General features: G+C 41.2%; 1 protein-coding gene across 1 annotated transcript in view; it reads left to right on the top strand.

Annotated features, from left to right (window-relative positions):
- The window catches only part of LOC103214549 (guanylate cyclase soluble subunit beta-2-like), a 47,604-nt gene that overhangs the window by 27,556 nt on the left and 3,707 nt on the right, over positions 1 to 16,341 (top strand). Inside the window, 10 exon segments of the mRNA XM_073014551.1 lie at positions 1,928 to 2,041; positions 2,044 to 2,087; positions 5,910 to 6,009; positions 7,200 to 7,387; positions 8,800 to 8,911; positions 10,162 to 10,265; positions 11,275 to 11,491; positions 14,846 to 14,929; positions 14,932 to 14,949; positions 14,952 to 15,167. Of these exon segments, the coding sequence (XP_072870652.1) occupies positions 1,928 to 2,041; positions 2,044 to 2,087; positions 5,910 to 6,009; positions 7,200 to 7,387; positions 8,800 to 8,911; positions 10,162 to 10,265; positions 11,275 to 11,491; positions 14,846 to 14,929; positions 14,932 to 14,949; positions 14,952 to 15,167 (1,197 nt within the window).

The raw sequence follows: 16,341 nt of genomic DNA, 5'->3' as shown, positions 1-16,341 counted from the left end.
AAGCAGGAGAGCAGAAGGACAATTTCCCATCTGTCTGTTTACCTTTTAGCAGTTCTCCTCCCAGAGACTCAAGCATTGGAAAGGAACGTGGTAGAATCTGTCTCAGATCCCCTAGGGGTTAGCAGGTGGCCCCTGAATACTGGTATAGACAAGCCTGCCTGCAGCCAGCCAGGATGCACCCACAAGCGAAGAATCCAACGGAGGCAATTAACACAGGCCATTACCACTGGCTCCTTTACCATCCCAAGCTTCGTCTAGATTCAGATCGGACTAATCAATTTTTGGAAAATACGTGTAACTCATCTTGGAAAATATGTACAATTCATCTCTGACAAAACTAGACCAATTCAGTGGGGACTCTATCCTGCTCAGATTACAGAACAATGATCTGCCCCATGGTCTGGCTGTGGATTATGAGCTGTAGGGAAACTGCTCTTCAGACCATCCTAGGAAGCAAGCAGGGTCTGGAGAGTGCCCAGACCTCCTTGGTCTGTCCTCTGTAGGATTTAGCCCTGGATAGCTCATGAGACCTGGAATGTCCCTTGCTGTGAATTTCAAATCCAGCCAGAGCATCATAGAGTTTTTCAAGGATGTAACCACAGATGCTGGTGATGGTGAGCTCTTCAGGCCTTCCATAAACCTGGGCAGTACGGACATTTGCCCCAGCCCCCAGGACTTACGTGTGTCACAACCCCATTATAAATAAGAGGGCGTTTCTCACAGGAGCTCCAGACCAGCAGCATGGATGGATGCCCTCTCTCCCGTGTCAATGATGCCAATGCATAAGCAGCCCTTGCCTTGGGGAGACTCCTTGCTTCTCTCATTGCTGCTTCAGAGGCTGGGGGATGTGGTACAAAAAGCGCTGAACTTAGAGTTGGAGCCTCTTCAACAAATCTGGCCTCTGCAACTCTATGTGACTGGAGTCAATTCACAAAGATGACTCAGCCCCCATAGGCTCAGCTGTAAAAAGGACATGATAATAAGGTTAGCTACCTTATAAGAGCTGGGCAAACATTGAGTAACAGAACCATAATTAATGTGTGTTGTCAGAACTATAAAATATTCTTTTAAAATATTTGCCGTCTCTCCCATAAAGTGGACACTTGCCCACTGTCTATTCCAACAGTGCAGCCTGGGGAGCAGGGAGGTGAGCAGCAGTCCCAGCTAACGCTGCAAATCTACCTCCAGGTGTTCATCAGTCACCTACACTGTGTTTAGCACAGAAAACATATAGGACCAGGTTGCTTCTCTCCAGAATTACCATGAATTAGGAAGAAAAAAATGCAACATTTAGGGAGACAGAATTCCGTGTGACCTGGACTCTTCAGAGAAATCTTTATGGAGAATAGAATGTGAACACTGGGCCTCACAGGGAGGCCAGGATCTGATGAGGTCAAGAGAGAAAGGAAATGTCGCTGCAAGTATTTGGTATCATCTTTTTGGTAAATCAGGATCCTATAGCCTTGAAGGCATAGGTTTTTCACTGTGTATTAGTTATTTCTCAGAGACATCCCTGTAGTCTTGTTAGAGACTGTTACATTTAAAGATGTGGGAGGTGTTGGGAGTGATCGTGGAGTGCCGTGCCCTCCCCACCCAGAGTGAAGCTTGTTCTGGGTACTGGCTTCAGCAGCTAAGCAGGTATGGCATCTCTGCATCCCCTTCTTGACTTTGAGGAAATGTTTGTCATGGGACTCGTATTTCACAAACACCTACCCAGTGCCAGGCTGCACTGGGCTCCTCACAAAGGCCCCATGACATCAATGTGGTTATTGGCATTTTACCGATGAGGCAAGTGACGGCTTAGAGAGTAGCTCAATAGTGTCACACAGCCAGGATGTGAACCCTCTGGAAATAAATGAAGACCACGCAAAGGACAACACACACCACCCAGGGGATTTATTTAGGGGGTATACTTTGGTTTCTACAGGTGTCTCCATGGAAGCCATCCTGAAACTCTTTGGAGAATACTTCTTTCAATTCTGTAAGATGTCTGGCTATAACAGGATGCTACGGACACTGGGAGGAAATCTCATGGAGTTTATTGAAACCTGGATGCCCTCCACAGTTACCTGGCACTCTCTTATCAGGTAAGGTCACTTGAGTCTGGTCTTGGCTGCCCAAGAGGAAGCAAATACTGTGGCAGTCCTGGGCCAGCTCCCCGCCTCCCCCCTACAGAGGTGCAGTTGTAGGAGAACCTTCCCATCTGCAGAATCTTTGGTACCTGGTATTGGTGGGCCCAGGAGTTCTTTTTGGAAGAGAATGAAAAAGAAACACCTGCTGGCCACTTTTATAAACTGGCTCACAAAAACCGAAGGGATGGCCTTTTCAGATAGGGTGCGGTGTTGATTTGGAATTAAATCCTGGAGACTGATTACAACTGGAACAAAGGCTGGAAAACAGTCAGGTTTCAGTGCATTTGCAAAAGCTCTCCTAAGGTTTCCTGGCCAGGATGGAGCTGATAAATTGCGTACGCAGCCAGATTCATGTTATTCATGTATCAGAAGGGAAGATTTGACAGGGCTAAGAGCCAGAATCAGAAACCATCCAACTCTGATTAACCCATGGGTGACCGACTGAGGTGTTAGGAAACTAATTTCCCTACTGGGATATGCCCTCCTGGAGTTCTTTCCTTGGGTTTCTTGTTTGTAGAGGTCACTGGAAATTCAAACATCTAGATTCTCTTTTATTTTTTAGACAAGAAAAGGTGAAAGAGCATTTATATATATCATAATAATAGTTTATTACTTTATAGAAAATAGTTTAATTTTAGGGCCTTTATACTTCACCGAGATCTTCCTTCACCATTTCTATCCTGGTGTTCATATCTACCCTTTCCGGGTTGTCATGGGGACAAAATGGGATTGTGGATGTTAAACAGCCTCAACAACCCTTACACTCCCCATAGACGATACATGGGAAAAGTATTATTTTCTCCATTTTTCATATAAGGAATCAGAGGCTTGGAAGCCTTAACTAACTTCAATTACGAGTCATGAATAGTTGGGCATGAATAGCCAGGCCTGTCCTATTGTTATCATGTGAACTAGTCAAGGGTAGAGGGAGTGGAAAGAGCCCTGCTTATGGGGTCAGATGGGCCCATGAGGCTGTCCCACTGGCTCTACAACTTAACAGCTGTGCAATTCCGGCAAGTTAGTTGCCGTCTCTGAATCTCAATGTATTTTATTTAATAATATTTATTGGGTGACCAAGATTTATTGAGTGAGAGTATGTATCAAGCACTTTTTAAGGTATTGGACACAAACAGAGACAAAAAGAAATAAGTAGGGAAAAAAATAACCTGCCTCATAGCAATATGTGGATTACGAGAGATAAGATGTAAAAGTCTCTAGCATTGTAATCAGTCCAGAAAAATCAGCTTTCCTTAAATAAATAATAACTCTATTCCTTCCCCTTTCTTTTCTCTCTGTTCAATATGGCCAGTTTAATAATTACGATAATTTGCATGACAACTTCCTTTCAATTTCTTAGCTAAAGCACAACAATCAGAATATAAAGAAATACAGTTAGGCCCTTTTAATATTTTTATAATGCATATATTTTTTTATTCTATGATCTTTTTTTCTTTGCTTTTTTATAATTTCAATTTTTTGGAAAAGACTCAGAGGGTACAGACGCAGGATTTTTACATGGGTATATGGCATGATGCTGAGGTTTGGGTATGATTCATCCTGACACCCAGGTAGTGAGCATAGTACCCAATAGTTTTTCAACCCTCGACCCCCATCTCTTCCTCCCTCCTCTAGTAGTCCCCAGTGTCTATTGTTGCCATCTTTATGTCCATATGTATTCAATGTTTAGCTCTCACTTATAAGTGGTGCTAGAGAAGCAATAGAATAGAACTTCTCTAGTGGTATTTGAGGACATTTTGCATATAATGAGATAAATAAAATATTTAAATATTATAATATACAAGTTGGAAGAAGATACATGCAATGATACCTAACAGCTATATAGTGCTTTATTCTGGGAAAAGTATTATAGATTGTCTCTTCAGGCAAAAATAACAAATTAAGATAATGTTCACTTTTTTTGTGTCTGTCTAGTAATTTGGCAGTGCCTTTGAGGCATACGTTTCTGGTTATAACTGAGCCTTTAATCTTCTTATGCTTTAGCTAACCTTTATTGAGTGCTAATTATGAGGCAGGTGTTGGGCTAAGCCATGTGTCAACATTGACTTATCTTCCTGATGCCATTAGAGTTGGCAGTCTTATTTTTCCTATTATACAGATGAGAAAACTGAGGTCCAGAAAGGTCAAGTAACTGTCCCCAAATCACCCAGGCATGGTGGCTGAGCTGGATCCAAACCCACACATGTCAAATATCACACGGCTTTAGGTGTACAGCCTTATTTCTGGGCTTTCTATTCTGTTCTGTAATGTTACCTAACAGCTATATCGTGCTTTATTCTGGGCAAATTATAGATTTTCTCTTTAGGAAAAATTGTTTTTATTCTGTTATTCTTTGCCCTGATTCTCCACTTTTAAAAAGCCCTATTTGAAGCAAGAAATAAAAGTATAAGAAATAAAAGTATAAGAAATGAAAGTATAAAAGTACAAGAAATAACTATATTATTTAGAGACTTAGTGACACTGACCAGAAGAACTAAAAGCACAAACTTTTGGAAGTGTCTCTGGGCAGGGGCTAAGGAGGGAGGGGCATGAACAGGATCACGTGGACTTTCTTTTACTTTATTTTCACTATGTAGGATTTGGATATAATTTTTAAATTAACTGTTAATTTCCTATTTTATTGATGCTTTTTATATGTGCTGCCTCAACTACTCTTTACATTTTGTCAAGATGTAAACACACATACATACAAATAAATACATACACTTTCTCTAGGTACACACTTTTGGAATTATAAAAAAAAATAGTATTTGAGGGCTGGGCATGGTGACTAACGCCTGTAATCTTAGCACTTTTGGAAGCCAAGGTGGACAAGATCATTTGAGCCTAGGAGTTTGAGACCAGCCTGGGCAATGCAGCAAAGCCCCCATCTACACACACACACACACACACACACACACACACACACACACAAAAGGAGCTGGGCATGGTGGTGGCGTGCCTGTAATCCCAGCTACTCAGAAGGCTGAGGTGGAAAGATCACTTGAGCCTAGGCAGCAGAGGCTGCAGTGAGCCGTGATCGTGCCACTGCGTTCCAGCCTGGGCAACAGAGCGTGATCCTATCTAAAAAAAAAAAAAAAAAAGATAAAAAAGTATTTGGGGAAAAAAAAGAAACCCATTTTAACTAACAACCTTTCATCACGGAAGACGACAAAGATCTTGGAAGGAACCCATCTCCTTTACCTATTCCCTCATGGCCAAAAGCTGTGTGTCCAGGGTACTGAACTGTCTACTAACTAGCTAGAGACTCCCCCAGGCAAAGTCTCTATTCTTCTTTCCTGGTATACATCTCATTTACTGTGTGCAAATTCTCTGATTCCCTGATGTGTTGGAAAGTGAAGATGCCCGTGGTCACTTGGTCACAGGCCAAGTGTGGCGGAAACTCACTAAGGCTTCCTGTTACCAGCAGACAGCTGCTTTTGGAATATGGGTAGAAACAGCATGGCACGGTGCAAAGGCTCATTTGGGAATCAAATGTTGTTCTACCATTAACCTAGGTTTACCTTCCCTGAGCCTCAGTTTCTTCCTCTTAACATGGAACTGGTACTTGCCATATAGGGTTGTTTAAAGTATAGTAGGTACAGTATAAAATTCCTGACATACAGGAGCAGAAACAGTAGGAATTTTTATGTGATTGGACAGAGGGTTGGGATATAGTTCCGTAGGATGTAATGGATAAATACTATTGTTTCACAAAGCCTCAAAAGCATAATTTACACAATTTGTGTCCACTGGGAAAAATGTCTGTCTTTTAATTAGGAGATGCATGCACCATCGTTTCGTGTGGAGAGAGGAGCAGATGGGAACATGTTTCTCCATTACTACTCAGATAGAAGTGGTCTGTGCCATATTGTACCAGGTATGGAAATGGCTTAGCTGACCGCAGAGCTATGGAGCTTCTGAAGTGAGGAAAGTTTCCCCACAGATTCTCCAGGATGGCTAATAGCTGGCTACAGGGAAGAAGTTAAAACTCTCTTAGAATGTGTGACTTCATATCGTCTTGACCACTGCTCCCAAAGTCCTTGAGCTTTTAAAATAAGTTTCCAAAATTCCACAAAAACAAATAATTTGTATTTTTCTTTCAACGTATTTAAATTATACAGGTTTTTACATAGCTGTGATAATTCTGCATATATTATTTTGTATCAACTCTTTATTTGCATTTAGCATTGTAGAAAAAACATGTTTCCACATAATCTTTAAAACCACATATTAAATGGCTGAATGATATTCCATATTGTGATTATCTTAACTAATCTCCTATTATTAAATTTTCCATTGATACTAATCTTTTGCTTTTGTAAACAATGCTATCATGAACATCTTCATGCATGCTTTATATATATATGTTTTCTTTTTTTTTTTTGAGATGGAGTCTTACTCTGTCCCCCTAGGCTGGAGTGTAGTGGAGTGATCTCGGTTCACTGCAAGCTCCACCTCCTGGGTTCACGCCATTCTCCTGCCTTAGCCTCCTGAGTAGCTGGGACTGCAGGCGCCCGCCACCATGCCTGGCTGATTTTTTGTATTTTTAGTAGAGATGGGGTTTCGCTGTATTAGCCAGGATGGTCTCGATCCCCTGACCTCATGATCCACCCGCCTCGGCCTCCCAAAGTGCTGGGATTACAAGCATGAGCCACTGCGCCCGGCGCTTTCCCTATATTTTGTATATAACCCTGGGATAGATGTCCAGAGGAACACTTTTAAAAACTTGATCCTTAATGCTTTTACAACTGAATTTTGCTTACATTATCTCTAGGTTTATTTGTTTGTTTAATGAGTTAAATGCCTACCTGAAATAACAAACGAATGAATAGATGCTAAACTAGAAATTAAAGTGGCATGGATATATTTGGTATCCAAACATATATAACTTCAGTCTCTGCATATTTTTATTTAATTGGCTGTCGCTGATGTCTGATTTGAAGCAGGGCCTGGGCTTGGTGAACTTCAGAATATTCATCAGAAGTTTTACAATTTGATTATTTTATGATTTTTGCTGATACAATTGCCTTTGGCCATCCCTCAACAATAAGTGTCCTTCTGCTGCAGGTATCATTGAGGCTGTGGCCAAAAACTTCTTTGACATTGAGGTAACCATGGACATTCTTGACATGAATGAAGAAGTGGAGAAGACAGGGAAGAAGGAGCATGTTGTGTTTCTGAAGGCTCACAGGAAGAAGAGAAAGGCAAAGTCAAAAAGGCTACAAGACAGTCAGGGCATCGAGAGAGACCAAGAGGTACTGGGTTTGCTATGCCTTTAGAAAGAACAGTTGCACTTAAGTAGAGCTATCAGTCTTGGAAAAATCTATGCAAACAACAGAATCAACTGAACCTTTTGATTTTTTTGTTTTTGTTTTTTACATTTTCCTTTGAGTTCTGGGTTACATGTTTTGAACGTGCAGGTTTTTTACATAGGTATGTATGTGTCATGGTGGTTTCCTACACCTATCAACCTGTCATCTAGGTTTTAAGCCCCACATGCATTAGGTATTTGTCCTAATGCTCTCCCTCTCCTTGCCCCTCATCCTCTGACAGGCCTCAATGTGTGATACTCCTCTCCCTGTGTCCATGTGTTCTCATTGTTCAACTCCCACTTATGAGTGTCTACAGCTATATCACCCTGAACATGACTGATCTTGGAAGCTAAGCAAGGTTGGTCCTGGTTAGTGCTTGGATGGGTGACCGTCTGGACCTTCTAATAGTGGAATTAAGGCAGAGCTTCTCAATTTTGACACAATTGACATTTTGAACCAGACAATTCTTTGGTGTTGATGGTGTATCTTTTACATTATAGTGTCCTTAGCAGCATCCCTGGTCTTTTCCTACTAGTAGAACCTCATCCCTTCATTTGTGGCACAAAAAAAAAAAAGAAAGAAAGAAAGAAAAAGAAACATCTGCTAGCATTGCCAAGTGTCCGCATAGTGGGGGTAATGGATAAAATCATTCCCAGTTGAGGATTGCTGGGTTAAGGTTAAGTGGATATATACTGAGAAGCATTCTGGAATGTACCTGAGCCTGGAAAATTGTTCACCTATAAGAATAACCATATGAAGGATTTGAAATTTGAACTTGATGGCTTTTTTTTCAATCTTCCTCAAATAAATTGATCTTTCCAGTCTTCAGGGCCCACTTTTGCAGCTGGAACCATTCATAGGTCCTGAGTCAACTCAAGACCCTGTAGTTGGCCACCTCAGTTGCACCTGGTAGGGTGACCATTACCTGCTTAGGTTACCACGTACATTAGGTGAACAGCTCTCCATGACCATAGCTTGTGAAAATACTCAGATTAGGATTAGTCTGTGATTCCTTAGAGTATTTTCAAAGTCCACCTCAGAGTCTGTTCACTGAGGAATCTTCAACCACAGGAAGAAATGTTCGTGCATGATTTTCTTGCCAGATAGCATCTTAGTTCCGTCTTGAGATTTTCTAAAAAGTTATGGCTTTCTTTGATAGAGAAATAGTATGAGGACTAATTTGATTTAAAAATATCAGGAACGCTAAAATCTTGGTAGATTTGATCTTGTAAGCCCTCATGCTGTTCCTCTGGCCATGGCACAGTTCCTTATTTAAAGGTGGACCCCATCACAGCAAATGGGGTTTGTGCTTCTCCAGTCACGTGACCAGGTGCCTATCTCCCTACCATCTGCAGGCCCTCCAGGCAGCTTTCCTCAGGATGAAGGAGAAATATTTGAATGTTTCTGCTTGTCCTGTGAAAAAATCCCACTGGGATGTTGTGAGAAGCATAGTCATGTTTGGAAAAGGTATGTGAGTGGTTCTCCCAAGCTCAGCTCTGAGATCAGAAAGACTGCTTGATTCTCAGGAGTAGCTGCCAGTGTACACTGACGGGGCCAAGCCCTCTGCGATTATCATGGCACTAGTTTCTGCAACACTTGGATTTGGCGGCCATGGTTTTTAACTTTAAAATGCCAGACTCTAATTGTCCTTCCAATGCCTCTCATTATTTGTGCTGGGTCACATGGAGACATCGTCTCTCCTGTCCTAAGAAAAAGTGTTTGGAGACACAATTGGAATCACTCCAATTGTGTGGCGAGAAGGAAGATGAGCACTGATGTGCCATCAGGAACAATGAATTTTCCACAGCTCCTCTTCTGCAGTCAGGCCTTCTCCATCTGGACACATTTCTGGACTGGAGATCTGTGGATAACAACCCTAGTCACCCAGCAAGGCCACTAGATCAAGAGCCAAGAAAGCAAGTTTCTGGCTCTGTGCCTAAGGAGCTGTGTGACCCTGGACAAGAGTCTCCATCTTCTCATTTGCAAAATGCAGGCATTAGGCTACTAAGGTAGCCCCGTGGGCACTGAGCCGGTCTAACGATTAGCACCTAACGCCTGAGTCTGAATGAGGGCTCTGATCCACTGGGAGAAGGGAGTTAGGGTGCTCTGTGTCACGGCTCAATGGGCCAGGTGACACGCATCTGGGAGAAGGTCTGCAGGGCTCAAAGGGCTGCATTTTGCGTCCTTCAAGCCATGGCAAGTGAGTCAAACATGCAATTGACATCCTTTGTCTAGGAGATTTTCATATCAAAAAGGCTCCATTTCGAATCTCTACCCCCTGCCAAATAGGACTGTTGGTTAAATTTTCACGTGCCACCCAAAACTGTCAGTCTAAAAAGCTCCATGGCAAATGTCCCTGATGCTGGGCCCGGAGCACACGCTCTGCTCTGCTGGCTCATTGTCTGGCTGTCACCATTTCAATGCCGACTCTGTGTTCATGGCGAGACATACTCAATTGGCCCAGAAACTCTTCAGCGGCAGGCAGAAACTTGGCAGGGGGCAGAAGGGCTTCTCAACCTGGTAGCAAGTTTTCTGTTTGTTTTAATTTGGAAGAAGAATTGCCGTGGCCATCTGGAGATGCTGAGGGAGCCCATGCAAAAGAAGTGGGATTGCACTTTGCTTGTGAAACACTTAAGATACTATCCCTATCCTGAGCTCTGCTCTGTGCAAGGGTGGCGGCAGGGGCTGCTTCTCATCAGCACTTTCTCTACGTCCAGGGCATCTCATGAATGCCTTTGAGCCCATTTATCCTAAGAGACTCTGGATTGAAGAGAAGACATTCTGCAACGCTTTTCCTTTCCACATTGTATTTGATGAATCAGTAAGAGACTCTTCCCTCTATAGTTTGGGATTGGGGCTAAGCCAGGGAAGTGAGCATGATTTATAGTCCGTCATGAATAGTGGAGATTTTCAAGTTCCTGAGAAATCCCCAGGACTTGGGAGACTAGGCTTTACCCTGGCAGGACTATTGATTTCCTTTTCGTATTGTGGTATCCTCCAGAATCCAGAATGCAGGAGCTTCTTGATAGGGTAGAAAGGGAGGTTTGAACTAGTAAAAGCATAGGAAAGTTTACCATTAGAAAAAAGGGGAAAAGGAAGTGACACTAAAATTCACTACATAAACAGACAGCGAACACAATCAGTGGCAATGATAGGGTGGAATTCTACCCATGAATTCTTCCCATCCTTGTGGCCACCAGGTATGTCTCCATCCCACCCAGCTTCACATTCTGCATCTTGAACATGGGGAAAGGGTCATGCCAACTCAAGCCACTGCTCTGTGAGAGTTGTGAGCATAACTATTTAAGTTTGATAGTTAATCCATTTTCATGGATAAAATATATGTCAACTGAATTGATTAGGAACTCATTAAAAGGACACCTATTTTACTTCCTCCTTCTGTGTGTTCACTGGAGATAGCAGTGAAAGGCATCCCCCCACCCCCTTGATGAATTTCTTCATCCAGACCTGGGTAATAGATCCAATGCTATAGAATTTGCTAGTTTCTTCATTAGCAAATGAGAGAGAGAGAGAGAGTTGTCTCAGAGCTAGGGAGGAACTATTAGCCCAATAGAGAGCTGTAACCTCATTTCTCTTTAGTCAGAAATAAGCCTCTGAGCACTCTCATACTATTCTTTTCTCTTTCAGACATTAGCACAGATTTGATTGTTTCAAAAAAAATTATTACTTCCACGATGTTGATTCCATTACTGACCCCCTTTCCCGACAGTGAGCCACAGAACATGGCTAGAACATTATTTCCAAGGGGAAGTTTATGGGGAGGGGGGGTCACCTTCTATTCCTGTCTTATATCTGTCTTCTGTGGATAGCTACAGGTGAAGCAAGCTGGAGTGAACATTCAGAAGTACGTGCCAGGACTCCAAACCCAGAAGATTCAACTGGACGAGTATTTCTCCATCATTCATCCTCAAGTTACCTTCAACATTTTCAGCATCTGCAAATTTATCAACAGTCCATTTGTCCTGAAGACACGAAGAGAAATGATGCCTGTAGCATGGTAAAGTCAGACCACACTCAAATTTCGAGGTAATCACTCACTCCTTTCCTGTTGCTCCCTGCCTGTTTGAGAGATTGATCAGAAAGGGAAGACGCAAAGTTTTCCAATTTCCAAAAAAGTGGGGTAGGGGCTACGTTGAGAACACGTTTTCTTTTTTCTGACCTTTCCACTTGACTTGATCTGTAAAGAATGTATTTTATTTCCTCCACCATCTCTGGTTTAGACATAAACTATATATAATATAGTTACATACATAATTATAAAATTATATACATTATGTAACTATAAAATTCTGATGTTACCAAAATTTTCAGAATGCATGAGGTACTATTGGTATTAAATTAATGTCTGTATTTTATATAGTAACATGATCATCTAACTCACTGTTAGTAGGGCACACGTTTTGTTTTTAATTGAGTAAAATTTACATAACAAAATTTACCATTTTAATAATTTGTAAATGTACAGTTCATTGATATTAAGCACATTCACATGTTGTACTACCTTCACTACCACCCATCTCCAGAACCTTTTTTATATTGTGCAAAACTGAAACTCTACCTATTAAGCAATAACTCATTTGTCCTTCCTCAATTCCCTAGCAACCAGCATTCTACCTTCTGTTCCTATGAATTTGACAAGTCTAGATACCTCATATAAGTGGAATAATACAGTACCTGTCCTTTTGTGACTGGCCTATTTCAATTAGCATAATGTTTTTAAAGTTCATCCATAATGTAGCATGTGTCCGAACTTCCTGCCTTTTTAAGGCTGAATAGTATTCCATTGTATGAATATACAACATTTTCTGTATCCATTCACCCATCAATGGACACTTGAGTTTCTTCCACCACTTTGCTATTGTGAATAATACTACTACTATAAGTGTGGGTGTACAAATGTCTCTTTGAGTCCCTGCCATCATTTATTTGGAATATATGTCCAGAAGTGGCATTGCTGGATTTTATGGTAATTCTATTTTTAATTTATTAAAATTAGGAACTTCCATACTGGTTTTCATAGTGGCTGCTCTATGTTACATTCCCATCAAAATGGATGAGTGTTCCAATTTCTCCACATCCTCATGAACACTTATTGTCTGCTTTTTAAAAAATAGTAGCCATCTTAATGGGTGTGAAGTGGTATCTCATTGTGCTTTCAATTTGCGTTTCTCTAATGATTATTGATATTGAGCATCTTTAATGGCCATTTCTACTTATTCTTCAGAAAAATATCTATTCAAGTCTTCTGTCCATTTTTAATTGGGTTGTTTGCTTTTGCGGTTGAGTTGTAGGAATTTCTTATACATTCTGAATATTAGCCTCTTATCAGATATATAATCTGCAGATATATTCTGTGTGTTACCTTTTCACTGTTGGTTGTGTCCTTGATGCACAAAAGATTTTAATTTTGATGAAGTCCAATTTATCTATTTTCTCTTTTGTTGCCAGTGATTTTGGTGTCATATCCAAGAAATTGTTGCCAAATCTGATGTTATGAAACTTTTCTTCTATGTTTTCTTTTAAGAGTTTTATAGTTTTAGCTCTTACATTTAGGTCTTTGATTCATTTTGAGCAAATTTTTGTATATGCCATGAAAGGGCACACATTTTGAGCTATCTTTCCATTAGAGGGATGATTAGGTATTCCAGGGATAAGCACAGGCAGAGCTGGGGGGATGTCTGATGGGAGAATGACATGTTCTGGGAGCCCGAGTGAGATGTACAGTGGAGTGATGGGAGAGGAGGCTGGCAAGATGAGGACTTGAACTCTATCCTGCAGCTGGAAACATGTTGAAGTGTCTGCCATTATCAGATTTGATTTTAGAATGATCACTCTGGAGGTGTGTGAAGGATGGGTCAGAGTGTAGAGAAAATGAATCCTGGGAGGCCAGACAGAGGCTGCTTCTGGAGTGCAGGAAAGAAGCTCTAAGGTGCTGAACTCTGGCAGTGGCACTGGGGTGGCAGTTGGAGGATAAACTCACAAGATAATTAAGGCAGGACTTGGCGACCTGATGTGGGGGGTGGAAGAGAATCGTTGGGATAATTATTAGCTTCCTTGCTTGGGTAACTGGGTGATGAAGGTGCAATTAACTGAAAAAAAGACATGATATAATGTCTTGAGGCAGGGATTTTTGTCAGTTTGAGTTACTGCTGTATCCCCAGTGCTTAAAACGGTATGCCTGACTCATCGTAGGGACTAACTACATATGTAATGAAAGAACTAATAGAAAGAGAAGTTTTGTGGAGGGGATTGAAGATGAGTTCAGTTCAGATATCCGTGAACAGACACCTGATAGGGAGAACAGAAGAAAAAAAAACACTGTTCATAGAGTTATTAATTGTCACAATCATCCTAGAGGGTATTTTGGCAATATGTATCAAAAGCCTTAAAAATGAGCATATTCTTTGTCTAAGTAACCCGTGTCTAAGAATATATCTTTTAACAAACTAACTAGCCATGATTATACACAAAGACTGCCTCAAGCTTATTCATCACAATGTTGTTTATACAATGATAAGCTAGATATAATATAATCAATACTAACTTATTATTTAATAGTTAGTATGAGCAAGGTAACCAGCAAAAATTAAGATGCATATCTATATTTAATACTATGAAAGAATATGTTATATATTTTAAGTGAAAAATTCAGATTATGAAAAGAAGATGCCATGTAATCCCTCTTTTTTTGTAAAACAAAGATGTACTACAAAATATTAACAGTAATTATCCATGTGGTGTGATTGTGGGTGATTTTTACTATTTTCTTTCACTTTTTTTTGTTTTCTCCAATGAATGAGTACTGCTTTTACAATAACAACAAACATATCTATTTTTAAAGAAATACACATATTGAGTTCAGGAAGCAAGATTTCTCTGGAAATTCAGATTCAATCAGCATGGTGTAGGATGCAGCTGTGTGATGCTAAACGAGAATACCAAGACAGAACCTTCAGGAACACTAATGTTTAAGGAATGAGATTAAAATAATGTAAATAAAATTCAAAGAAGTAGGGGACATCTCAGAGAGAAAGCAGTGCAGAGAAGTCCTAGGAAGTGAGATTTCAGGAAGGAGGGTCTGGTTAACATCATCAAACAGCAGAAGGGCTGAGTAAAGAAAAGTCCAAGAAACTTGTGTTGGTGTCAGTTGCACGGAGGCTCTTGATAGATGGGAGCCACTTCAATGGAGGCAATGGACAGAGCTGCTGGGGAAAGAAGAGAGATGAGTAAGGTCTCATGGACCTTGGGTAAAAGAGAAGGAGCATGACTGTGCAGTGACTAGAAGCACACAGTGTGGGAGATGATTGGTTGTCCAGCGAGCTCGTCTCAGCCCCTACTGGTGACATACAATATCGTTGCATTTCTCTCCATGATGGTAAGGCCAGATGATCTGGATGGAGTCCATGCAGTGCATGGTGTACCTGTGCTCTCCGAAGCTCCGCAGCCTGCATGAGCTGGAAGATTCAATATGCATCTTTCTGACATCGACCCGATGACACCACCAGGGATCTCATCCTCCTGAACCAGTAGCGGCTGGCTAAGATAGAGTTGTCCAATCGACTGGAAATGAAGAAGAAGGAAGAGCTATGGGTCCTCTTCAAGCACTTGGCCACCGAAAAGAAAAAAACAGAGACCTTGCTTTATGCTATGCTGCCCAAACATGTGGCCAACCAGTTGAGGGAGGGCAAAAAGGTGTCTGCAGGTAAGGCACCCTCTCCTGCACAGGGACCTCTGAGCAGAAAGTGGTATGTCTTAGTGGTCAGGGCCACAGGTTTTGAAGCCAGACAGAAGTGGTTTTGAATTCTGGTTCTGTCACTTCTAAGTGACATGATCTTGGGATAATTACTCCACCTGTATATTCTCAGCTTTGTTCTCTCTACATTGATAATAATAAAAATAATACAGGAGTAAAATATGAATTATATAAAAATGGTTGTCAACTACACACACATTAGGTTCTCTAAGAACGTAAGGATGTATCCTGAGACTGGCCTCATTACTCAGTGACAATGAGTAGGATTCTTAACTGTAACTAAAAATAATACACTTGCACACTGGTTAAATCACAGGGTTCCTCTGAGGATCATTCTGGGACAGTATACTATTTATGGAGGCAGGGATGCTGTGTTTACCCTGAACTCACTTTCCATTTGTCATGGGACTGTGTTCATTCACCAGACATGCCTGGTGAACTTACTCTGTGCCAGGGTGCTGTTCCAGATCTGGGGACACAGAGGAGTTTACAGACTTGTGAGTTTGATAGATATATGCAGAATAAATTAATGGATGTAGAAATGACCAATGGAAAAGAAATTAATCTGTGTTAAGGAGCAATTATTGTGCCAGGATCCGTGTTAGACATTTTACATGTGCTGTTTCATTAAATTTTCTCAACATTTCTATGAGGGAGGTGTTGCCCATGCCATAATGCTGAGCAAATTGACATTCAGCACAGCTGATAAGTGAAAGAGCTGGAAAGTAACTGTGTTAAGGCCATCTAACTTCAAAATCCATACTCTTTCCATCACATAAGGTGCTATGGCAACACGGGGACAAGGAAATTAATAATAAAGAGATGTCAGGAGAGAAAGAGATAGGGTGGCCAGTTGGGGTTGTGGAGGTACCTCTCAAAAGTGTGTGACACTTGAGTTGGGCCTTGAGGCTGAATTTCAGCAAGCAAAGAGGAAAAAGGCATTTCCGGAGAATGGGCTACTAAGAGCAAAGGTAAGGCAATGTGCAAATAAATACCATGGGGCATGTTCCCAGAGCATGAGGTATGTGGAAAAGTGGGGTCTGGTGAGGCTGAGTGGGTAGGGTTGAGGTTCAGGTGATGCAGTGATTAATCTGGACTGTTAAGGAAAAGGAAATTGTCTTTT

This window comes from Chlorocebus sabaeus, chromosome 3 (genome assembly GCF_047675955.1).
Source record: "Chlorocebus sabaeus isolate Y175 chromosome 3, mChlSab1.0.hap1, whole genome shotgun sequence".
In the NCBI taxonomy this organism is placed as follows: domain Eukaryota; kingdom Metazoa; phylum Chordata; class Mammalia; order Primates; family Cercopithecidae; genus Chlorocebus; species Chlorocebus sabaeus.
The sequence above is the reverse complement of the archived record's forward strand: the minus strand, read 5'-3'. Positions and strand labels throughout refer to the sequence as shown.